At 36.9% G+C, this 12347-nt stretch overlaps 1 protein-coding gene across 1 annotated transcript in view; it reads left to right on the forward strand.

The window, feature by feature from the left end:
• Positions 1-12347, forward strand: part of MED14 (mediator complex subunit 14) — a 38425-nt gene that overhangs the window by 20737 nt on the left and 5341 nt on the right. Inside the window, exons 13-20 of the mRNA XM_089643476.1 lie at positions 2334-2532; positions 3459-3618; positions 5507-5647; positions 5986-6174; positions 7466-7607; positions 7720-7794; positions 10670-10887; positions 11631-11795. Coding sequence (XP_089499602.1) covers positions 2334-2532; positions 3459-3618; positions 5507-5647; positions 5986-6174; positions 7466-7607; positions 7720-7794; positions 10670-10887; positions 11631-11795 — 1289 coding nt within the window. The remainder of the gene's footprint in view (positions 1-2333; positions 2533-3458; positions 3619-5506; positions 5648-5985; positions 6175-7465; positions 7608-7719; positions 7795-10669; positions 10888-11630; positions 11796-12347) is intronic.

A 12347-nucleotide genomic window follows, 5' to 3' on the forward strand; every position in this document is an offset into this window, starting at 1 on the left:
CAAGTTATGAAGACATGATGAAATATTTTATTCACGTCTCGCAAAGCACAGAAAAACCATTCCAGGATTTGGTAAGAGATACTAGTGAAATTGTTGCTACTAAAATAGAAAATATTTAGAAACGAGCGTCTTTACCAATTGTGGAACATCTCACAATTTTGGCGCGAATAAAGGACTACAATGAAAAATATCGGGCGATTCTTAAACCATGAAAATGTAGAAAACATAGTGAGAGTTACCTTAAAAAACTGGATGATTTCAAAAGACGCAGCCAGACGTTATTTGATATCGCTGCTTGCAAATGAGGACCACGCTAGGACCACACTGACTGCCATCAATCAGCCCCATTTTGATTCGTGCATTTGCATATCGTTTAACGGTCGAAAGTATAAAACATTAATCATGCAGGATGGATGCAGAAAAGTTGTGAGAGAAAAACATATCAGTCTTTTGAAAGAACTTGGCAAACAATACATTTGCCACATAGGCGTTTAGTTCGGTGATGCTAAAACAATAACTCACAAATTGTTTGCATATTTTGTGGCAAAATCCATTGATTTAGCGTGCATTGTAGGCATCGGATGTGACGGAAAAGCAGTTAATAATGGAATTAAGTCTGACATTATTCGACTTCTTGAAGGAAAGCTCTATCGTCCACTTCAGAGGTTGGTCTGTCAGTTACTTGCTAACGAGTTAAGTTTGAGACACCTTTTCGAATACCTTGATGGAACGACAACAGATCCTAGAAGCTTTAGCGGCCAACTAGGAAAGTTACTCAAGAACTGTGAACATCTTCCTGTGATAATTTTAATAAAATTTTAATATAAAATTTAATATAATTTCAAGCAATAGAATGCAACTTACCGGACATTACAAAATCCCGTGACGACCTTAGCACAGACCAGCTTTATTTATTAGAAATGTGCCGAGCAATCGCCGAAAGACAATGTAACGAAAACTTAGCGAAAAGAAACCCGGGTAAAATCTGTCATTCGCGTTGGTTAACAACAGCCAAAACTATTCTCCGATTTTACATTTCAACCAAGAATCCGACAGAAAATCAGGTGTTATTGACTAAATTTGTGCTAAGAGTGTATGCTCTGATGTGGTTTAAAATAAAAACACAACCTTCGTGTGTTTACTGGGCGAGACACCTCCACAAAACCATAAAATTGTCTCGTTACCTTCCAGAGCATTTGGAAAAGGTGGTCGATTCCGTAATTCAACGCAACGGGTATTTTGGACACAGCGAAAATATACCTATTAGTATGTTAAACGACGAACGAAAACAAATTAGAGAGTTGGCTCTGAGACGGATTCAAAGTATTCGAGAACTTAGGTCAGGGTTCTCTCCAATAAGAGTATTTAAGCTACCTAATTTTAATTTAAACGCAGCAGACTATATTGACTTGATCTAATGGGAAAAACCATCAGAACCACCTCTTACAAAACTGATATCTAGCGAGACAATAATTGATGCCATTGCAGACCACGAAATTATCGAATCCAACATTTTGTGTAGGTTCCGATTGATGCCCTGTCACACGCAAGCCACGGAAAGATGCATCAAAATGGTAACGGCATCATGTTCTACTGTTTGCGGCCCTGAAAGACGTGAAGGGTGGATACAAAACAAGCTAGAATCTTGTCGCATAATGCCAGTATTCAATTCGAAGAAGGACTCTAAAACACAATAACTTTTATGATTTTTGACTTTATTTTTTAACATTGTTTGTGATTTTTTGTGTAGCAATGGTACTTTTATTGTTTTTTGATTAGTAGATAATATTATTAGTAAATGAAATGTTAATTTTTTTATATTTTAACTATTTTTACTGAGCAAAGATTAAACCCTTCTTTTTCTAGTTTCTCGCTGTTTTTTTTAAATTTGAATTGACTTGGGGCAGTACTTGCACTCAAAATATCTTAATGCTGTCATAATGACTTTTAAAGGTATCCCCATAGAGCATCCATTCCACACCCCGCTGCTAAGAAAAACACAAAAACAAAAAATCGATCCACCCTATTACACACGCCACACACACACACCTATATACTACACACGTCACCTGGTAATTAAAGAATAAACATACCACTTAGCAGACATTACAAGGAAACATATCATAGGTACCCAACATGAAGTATCTTATTCCTGTATATTATTTCATCTCTGTAAATCATGTACTAATCATGTACTCTGTAAATTACTTCCAATGGAAAGATAAATATATTATGTCAACTAATTCTAGGTAAAATTTAAAATAAATTACTGTTTAGTTTGGATGGGAGGAATGTTTGGTATTTACCGGCGGAATTGTAAACCATTGTTGCAGAACGAGAGACGGCCGAGTCTCAGGTGTCCATCGTGTCATATGACTACCGGCGCCTGGTGCTTGGAGCGGGGCCCGAGGGACGCGCCCGCTGCTCGGTTTCGTGGGCCGGGGGACGCTTGCGCCTGCGTCCCGCTGCCGCACCTCCCGCTGTCAATGCGCATGCACTTATCACGCACCAGCTGGAGGCCTTCCTGAACAGGTATGTTATCTAACCATACTATTTATTCAAATAAAGAAAAATGGTAGAACCTGCAGACGACATATTTCCGCGTAAATCGAAATTTCGCACTCGATTGCCTTTGCGGCCGGCCCTTTAAACTCAGATATTCAAAGATATATTTCTGCTGGCTCTTTAAATTCAGTTAGTCGATAAAAATATGACATTCAAGTGTAAATCTATTCACATTTACAAAATAGTAATACGAATTAGGACGACGTACAACCACGTAAAAAGGTATTTCACTGCTTTTATTGGGTGCGACGGCTGTCTGTCAGATTCAGATTTACGAAATTATTTGATTTATCTTCCCAAAAGCTGAATTTTATTACACTAACAAATTTTCATTCGCAGACAAAAATAAATTTCTAATTACAAATTAACAAATTTCGAATTAAAGCACCATTTTGTATTAAAAAAATTGTTGGTAATATTTTTTTGGCGAAAATTTCGAATTACGTGTTTTTTCGAATTATCGGGATTCTATTGTATCAATGTTTTATAATAAATAAAATATGTACAACCTAGTCAATAAACATGAAGATGAGGTCTACAAACATGAGATGAGGAAATCAGTATATGTACTTGAAGAAGAGATCTACAAACTTCATAAAAATTATGAATCAATACCAACACAACCTACATTCGGCCTCAGAACAGAAACCCTTAGTGAGGAGGACTGTGAATATACAATTGTACTATGTTTCATTAATAGTCGTTAACAAATGATAAAAAAATATGCATCAACAGTGTAAGAAAATGTGAGAAATATGTTTAACAGCACTTAACCTGACAGTATTTGAATTCTCCCTACTAGGAAAATGTTACTTGTACGAGTAGTGCAGTAGAGGACTAACTAACTCAACCAACTAACCTCTAATATATTGACCTTGTAACTGTAATTTCAGGAGCAACGACCTCCTGCAGTTGATGGCCGCCCTCCGGGAGACGTACGCCCCCCTCGTTGCCCTCGGTCGACTCCCTTCATCCCCCCATCTCGGGCTACAGCACGCCCGGCCGCAGGTGCCCGTTCAGACCTTCACACTTCTACCGCATTCATGGAGAAAGGTAGATTCAATCTATTTACTGTTTTATCTATCACACTTATCTTTTTTTACGTAAGCACGTACCCTAAAGGTTTTAAACCAGCGTCATTTTGCTGTCCGATGATATTATTTCAATTAAAAACAAAAAATATATATACCGGGCAGAGGCGGTTCTGTTGTCATGTTCATTTCTATATTGCACTACTTGTCTTTAGTCTTCGAATATCCTACAACGACATCTGTACCCCAGTCATCTATGTACGAAAGTACTCTCCAGTCAAAATTCCCGCCAGGTCATTATTTCAGCTACCTTCTAGTATAAGACTTCCACGCAACCGTAAACGAGTCGGGCGGTATCAAGAGAACTCGGCCCACTGAAACGGTGACATGGGAGAGACAGATTACACTCCTAACAGCAAATCATGTGTTGGAGCAATGCGGATATATATCTCATCCCGTGCACTATCGATGCATGCGCGAAGCAAGATTACGAATAATGCGTAATCCAATGTGCCTGGAATGGATTCGTTTAGAAATACTAATTCACAATGTTAGCGCTATAACATTCACAAATTGGCACTCGTGTGCGGTGTATTTAAAAATTTTCAGCAAGGAATTGCGTGTCCTTTACTCTCAAAGTGATTGTGAGAATGCTGACGGAGTAGTATAATTTTACAAATATAAGTTAGTGGAGTGAATGAATTGCAGTACCCCCATTAATTCATTTACTACACCTCTATTAGATACTAGGTACAATAAGTGAAATGCACTGCTGGCAATTTTAGTCAAGAGCCGCCTTTGATCCTGGGTATCAGTATGCAGAAAAATTTAGGTTTCTTAATTCGGCTTATATTTCCTGTAGCTTAATAGCTTAATATGTGAGAAATAGATTCATATGTCCATGATCCCCAGATTCCTTCCCAACCCTCGTACCTTTTTCATTTCCTTCTTCATTATTAACCTCTTAAGGACCACGCCCGAGTATACTCGGGCGGCTATTATGTGCCAGAATTCGGAATTCATACTAAAGAAAATTTTTAATTATTTTTTCACACTATGCACCACAACATCAATATTCAGTTCCCATTTTGGGCCAGAAATGGCTTTTATATGAGGATATATATTTTGAGTAAATAAAATTCATTGATAAAAAAAAGGTGTTTTTTTTTCCATTTTTAATTTTTAAATGATTACTGAAGGGGTTATTAGATTTCAGAAAATTATTTTCTTCACAATTCTAATAAATATGTTTTGGATGAATCTATAAACATTGCTAGTTTATCCTCATACAAACACCACTTAATTAAAACTGTATGTCAGCGCTTCTCTGATTGAATATAACCAAATACAGTTTTAAAGTATTAGTTTATCCGGGATTTATTGTAAATTAATTGTTTATATATTTATATATACACATTGTTGCATTGTATTTATAATAACCATTTCTATTGTCTCTTTTATGTATTTTGTATTTATATTTTTTTTATCTATGTATATTCTGTATTTATAATAAGTAAAACAATTGTTATTCTTTTGTAAAAGCCGCTATAATCGGCGTTAATAAATTTAAAAAAAAAAAAAAAATTCTTCACAATCCCCTGTGTAAAGTTAATCTATTTATTTATAGAGTGGAGACGGTTTACACGTAGTTCCCGTGAGCACTTAGGCCATAGGCCCATTGAGCTATCTCCCATTTTACCTCATTCCTTTAACAGTCACCCGGTCCCTTTTATAAAGTTCACCTGGGTTGTTATTGGATATGTCTTCTGGCTCCACAATGTGTGTTCCCAGTGAAGGCCCCACAAGGGAAGAGTTCATTGAGGTGGCCCCATCTCTCCTCTCCACTCCTCCTTGGTTCCCTAGGTTAATTTAAATAATATACAAAAATGAATTGTTTTGGTGTTCCTTAGATCCGGGTCGTGTACCAAGGAGCGTACTGTCTCGAGGTGACTGTCAGAGGAGCCAGCACTGTGGCAGTCCGGGACGGAGCCTACTCCAGGTTTGATCGAAGTGCCGTCGTAGGAGAGTTCACGCCCACTCAGGGATTGAAGGTAAGCCAAACTTTTTTTCGAATTTGAATGTCATAGGTTGGTTATTTTTATGAATTACATAATTATATATTACGATATAATTTTTTTTTTTTAATAACCGTAAAAATATGGGATAAAAGGTGAAATCTAGATGGAATCATCGGCTTTAAGGCGCAGTGAGCAGTTCATATGTTTCCATATTAATATTTGGAGGTATGATATTGATTAAATCGAATAGATCAATTGAAAACCGAACACCCAGAAATCTCCATTGCTCGAATGGCTAAACTGATACAAAGTGTTTTTTAAATAATTTGTGAGTATTAACCATGTCATTTACCATAATTTGAATTTTCCAGTCGTTCCTATCGTTGTACGTGTCGGAGAGCGGTGCCCGCGTGGTGTCGGAGGATGACAACCCCCCGTCTCCTGTGTCGCCGCGGGATGGTGGGGGCGGCGGCCTGCGCTTCCCTGCGCCCCTCACGCCCCCCGCCCCACACACCCCGCATTCCGCACCACACACGCCCCACCCCGCCAGTCCGCACCAGGTGACTAACATGCACATGACAAGCAATGGAAATTAGTAATAATATTTGATAAGTCACTTCCAATCCTAGTTACAGAGTAGTGGAAACAAACTTCCACAACATGTCACTGATGATATAAATATAAATCAATTTATCATTGGATTGGATTCTCATTAGAAGAGAAGAAAGAAAACTTGTGACAATTTTGAAATACGAGAGTTTCTTGTTCCTCAACAATCTGTGCAATATAGAACTTTTATCAATTAACCCCTAGGAGTCAAACCCCTTCATTTGCAGTGTTTAAGAATCCGATCCGAAGCACTGCAACTGTAGTGTTGACATTTTCTGTTCATTTTGTCTTCGAATATTATTATTAGTTAAAAAGCAGACAGCATTCTGCTGATGCGCTCATATCTTATAATAAGTCAATCCTTTCTTCTCTCCAAATGTGAGGGATGTTGAAACACCGGTCAGTGGTTGAGTGGGCATAGCGCTTGGGTCTCACCCGAGCGTCGCGTGTTCGATTCCTCGGCTGGCTAAGTCCTCCATCACAACACAAGCAACATTTTCGGCTTTCTGTGGTGGTAGTAGGAGATTTTCAAACATTGTTGGGTTATTCGTAACCTGGGAATGTAAGTCTTTCTTTTAAAAAAAAAAAAAAAAATTATATATATATATATGTATAATTGTTATCTTATATAACAATATTAGTACATATTTCAAAATGTGGCCAAATTGATAATTTCAGCCGAATAGACTTTGAAGTCAGTAGCGCCTGACGACAACTGTCGACATTATTTGGTTGCCTGCGAGTTATACTTAAATATGTTTCAATATGTAATATATAATTTATTTTAATAACCTTCCATTAAATTTAAAAAATATCGAAAATATTCAGGAATTTCACCTTAAATTAAAAAAATACCTTAAACTATTATAAGTCCAAAATACGTTTACTACTTACTTCTAGAAGTAATATTGTTTAAATCTTGTGTTGTTTCTTTATAAATCATTTACCTTAATACTAACATGTACATAATTGAACTAGAATTCCCTCACCAAACACAAGAGCATTGTCTCTTTATGGTGAGGAAAGGCTACTTTAATTTATATTGTTTTATATCTTTTTTTATCCTGTATACTTATCTGTGTAAAAATATATTTTTTCAATAAAAAAATAAAAATGTTTGCAATTGCGACACAAGTATTGTTTGGTTCCTCTGTGTGCAGATACTACACAAAGAACACCGAAGAAAGGTTCTTTTTACATCTTATATTTTTCCATGTATTAAAATGTTTTGTTCTCTCCCAGGGTCACAGTGGCTCTTTTAACCTGACATCTCCCCCCATGGGGGGAGTGGCCCATGCCAGCCCCGCATCTCCGCAGCACCCCCAGGCTTCCCCCCTGCCCCCCCTGGCTGCAGCATCGCCGGGACCTGCGTACATGCCACCAGGTATGTAAAATGCCTTATTGTTCTCGCCTCCGTTGGGAATACATCAACAGTATAGTCTCTATAATCTGAGGATAATGTAAGATTATTAACAGATATGTTTTATGTCCTCCAGGCAGTCCGTTCACAGCGTGGCCCGGCTCTCCCAGTGTTCCCCGGCCCTCTCCAGCGAGGTCTCAGGAGCTTAAAGGTTAGTGGCAGAGTGGTCCTAAGCTATTGGTTCCTACTGCATGCTATGGCTTGACAGCTGACCACTATTTGATCCAAAGATGAAACGGATGGAGAATTTTAACTAAACAAACCACTACACCGTTTCTGACAAACCATTCAATTAAGTAATGGTCTTCAGTAGAACCTCGTTAATTCGAAATCCACGGGACATCAAAATTCAAATTTCAAATTAATGAATTCCCACGTAATTCGAAATTTTATGAAAATATGCCGAAAATCGGCCACCCCTCCACATTCGTGTAGTATCTTTGGAGTAAATTCGTAATGATATGAATTATTACTGCAGCGGTCGGCCCTTCAACTTCAGTTATTCGAAGGAAATTCGTAAAAATACCACACATTTCCACGTAAATCAATCAATTCGTAAAATTGATGTATTTCCGCATAAATCGAGATATCGCAGCAGGCCTTTTAAATTCAGATATTCGTAAAAATACAATATATAAATCTAAATTTCGCGGCCGACCCTTTAAATTCAGATATTTGGTGTAAATTCATAAAACTATGACATGTTTGTGCGTAAAATGAATTTTCTCTTCTTCAAACTCAGATATTCGAAAAAAAATTTCGACATTCCAAAAATAATAATTCTAATTAGGACCACATAAAAATACATTTTTCGGCATTTTACATCCGCAGATTTTAGATTCAGATTAAAGAAATTTATGATTTATTTTCGCCAAAATCGAATTTATTGGAATTATACAAACAAATTTTCGTGCACGTGGACAAAAATAAATTTTGAATTACAAATAAAATTTTCTGCGGATATTTTTTTGGCACAAATTTCAAAATTACGCGTTTTTTTCGAATTATCAGGGTTCGAATTGACGGGGATCTACTGTACTTGTATTTAGAGCACGATACTGGCTGTCACCATAGATAGGCCTTGTACTGTCGTCTGTGGTTGAGATCTTAAGACAATTTTTGCTGTGAATGTAGTTGGCGCGTAATTTGAATGGATCTGCACTAAAACAGCGTTATTTCACACAATTTGTAACTTTTATGCTATGTTGGCTGATTTTTTTAATACGCCTATATTGAAGTATAAAGCTGTAGTAATTAATCCTTTTAGCAGTGAATACTTTGAAGGGGTCACTGAACAACAGGTTTTTTTATTTTATTTCAAAAATAGTAATATGAATACATGTATTAATTAAAGCGCTAAGTGCCAAAAACTAGAACTGCTTGCTGTAACAAAATACTGATTTGTCTAATAAAATTATATGTGGCCTACCCTTTGTAAAAATGTTACTTAGTAGTATAGAACAATCTCGACTGCTTCCATAATTTAAAAGCATAAATTAATTTTGCATTTCTACAAAATAAAAGTTTAAAACGGACAACGACGGTTACGGTGAAGCTCCACAGAAAGAATTTTATTTAATGCTCTAAGTGCCAACTCAGGGGCTCTGGCAGATCTAAGTGCACAACCTTCACATGGGGAATAGGGATGTGCATATAAATAAAACAAATCATTTATTTGTTTAATTTAATAAAAAATTATTCTGATGTACAAGTACATATTTATTTAAATGATTCAAACATAATAAAAAGTGTCGTTGTGTGAAAATTAAACAAAGGAATATAACTTTTCATAAAACCTATAAACATATTTTAAAAGGAATACAGTGTTTCAAAAGTAGGTACCGCTCTACCAAACAAAATGCAAATAATAAACAGTTTAAGAAAATAATACAATACCTACCTACAAAAATGTATGGAAAAAGCATAGATAATTTTGTATTTGACATTTGGTTGACACTCTTCACCGATGGCGACATCTACAATTAGCTTTGCGTGGCCAACCCCATTATGTATTGTGAAAGCATACATTTTGATTAATAAAAGTTCGGAGGTCATATCATTAAATGCATATTTTTATTAATATTATTGTTATCAACATCACGAAAGACCAATATATCATAGGAAACGGCTTTATGAAACATAACGACACTAAAAAACTTAATTATTATTTTCCATGAAATAAGTAGGTATAATAAATTAAAAGTTACGAGTACATAAGAAAAACAGTGGAATTAAAAGAATTATCTGTTTAAAAAATGATTGCATTCGAAATTAATATTTACAATATGAATGAATAATATTATTACGACAGGCATGCACATCACTAGCGCGTCAGTACCAAAACTAACAAAATGTACAGAAAAATAATATTACACACATACCTCAGAATTTTGTGGTTTTTTGGCAGGAATGACTTTATTATTTAGTGTGGAATACTCTTGGCCACTGGTTTTTAGTTTTTTTTTCGCATTTTGCACACTTCCTTTACCTTTTTGATGGCGTTTTACAAGCAAGCTCGCGACTGTCAACACACCATCGCCGGCCATTTTATATGGAATATCAATGAACACTGTTGTGGCACTTAAACCGTTTTAAAAGATAACATACCAATGGAGATTCATCAATTTATTGTATTTTTTTGAACTGCCTGAGGCACTTGGATCCTATTTAGGGTTATTGGCATCGGTACATAGAATACATTTCTGTAAAAACATCGTTTTCGATTTTTTGGGCACTTAGCGCCTTAATTAATACACGTATTCATATAGTAACAAATAATAAATAATACACAGATGATGCGGCGTTCAACGAATATTGGAATAGTAAGATTTGTCTGCGCTTTTAAGGTTGGGGCAATAAACAAGGAAGAAATGGTAGGAATGCGTATTTTGGGCAAATCAATTACAGTTATCTAAAACCAATTAACTCCTATATAGTTAACAACAAACTGGTGTAGTTAGTCTTGTTGTTTATTATATTACTCTCTATAAAGTGTTGTCTTTAACTGGAATATAATTTTTGTACAGTTGCAATGGGCGCAGGCCGCGTGCTGGTAGGTGGGCGCGCCTGGGCGGGCGCAGTGGCCACCCTACTACCCGCCGGCGCCCTGGAGGCCCTGTGCGTGCCCTGCGAGGCTCCTCCGGGGGCCCCCAACACCGCACCCCCCATGGCACCCATCGAGAGGTTCCTCGGCTGCGTCTACATGCGAAGACACCTGCAGAAGTTTATACAGCAGGAGGATACGGTCAGTGATGTATTTCTGTACAGTTGAAAAGAGCGCTGTAGATAGATGAATCAATTATCATGTACAGATTTCTCTCACTGATCCACCACGCAAAAACGGGCAAGTGATTATAGTGCATACATTCAAAATAGGCTACACATTAAAAGAGATATTTCGTAAAAACAAACAAACACCACTATTTATGACGATGCGATACCGTGTTCATACATAAGCACACATTTCACCACAACCTTAGATTACACGTCTGCCCTGATGATGGACACTACAATGCTGTCCGAAACATCGGCTAAAGGATAATAACAACACGGCATAATACCCCAAAAACAAATCACTATAATACTTTTGGCCCTGAAAATCTCAAATCACCACTATTTCTACTATCATTATCACTATCATTTGTAAAATTAAAATTTTTTTGTCTAGAAAGTTAAGTTGTCATGTTTACGCTTGTAAGAAGACTCCATTTTGTAGACTTATTCAAACAAATAATGTGGCGGAACAGAACGAAGCGAACAGAAACACATGCGACAGTTGCTTGAATACAGACGACTGAAACTGAAACGTCCTAAAACAACACTAATGAACCCTGGTTACTGGTAAATTGGTCAGCTCTAGCAAGCTAGATGGGGCGGTATAGTAACTGAATGCGTAAGATTAAGTTAACCCAACCTATTGGTGTACAAAGCTTGGTGTTTTGCAGCGGATTACTGAGTTGTGAATTACATATTTTGTTCTATTTCCAGTTGACGTTGGTAGCCTGCGCCGAGCCCGGAGTGGTGATGTTCCGCGCGGAGTTGGGGGGCCTGCAGGGACGTGTAGCCCTGCACCCAGGACACATGCAATCCTTGCACCTGTCCTTGGCGCCCCTGCCCGAACACAAGGACCAGTGGAGCCCCGAGGAGCTGCAGGTGAGAAATTCTACTTCAAGAGTCTGAGGAGCGATACGATCTAATAACTTTTAATTTAAACTAAACTTACACTTTATCTAAAATTACACTGAATCTGTTGAATTCCACAACTTCGACTCTCTTCAAACACATTTAATTTTTGAAAAACACTTATTATTTAAAAATTTTAATAATAGCCTGGACTCGCCTGACCTTATCAATCTTATAAAACATTTAAAACAAACCGATATTTTTCATTTGCTGGCATGCATAACCAACGTTAGATAAATTCCCTGTATATGTGCATATATTAGTGGCGGTCTGTGACTTTTCAGTGATCTGGAGTAGTAAGAATGAAAAATACGACATTAATGATGTTTTTGAAATCTTCATACAATTTTGTGTATGAAGATTGTTCAGTTTGGAGATGCCATGCTTCCCCAACCGAAAGAATCCTGAAATCATCATACTATTGAGATATACATATATTTTCAACTACAACATCAATAATGAGGTATTTTCCAATCTTACCACTCGCTTATTGAAAAGTCTCGAACCGCCATTGGCGTATAA

Source organism: Hesperophylax consimilis, chromosome 19 (assembly GCF_061612785.1).
Source record: "Hesperophylax consimilis isolate HC1 chromosome 19, BYU_Hcon_1.0, whole genome shotgun sequence".
Lineage (NCBI taxonomy): Eukaryota > Metazoa > Arthropoda > Insecta > Trichoptera > Limnephilidae > Hesperophylax > Hesperophylax consimilis.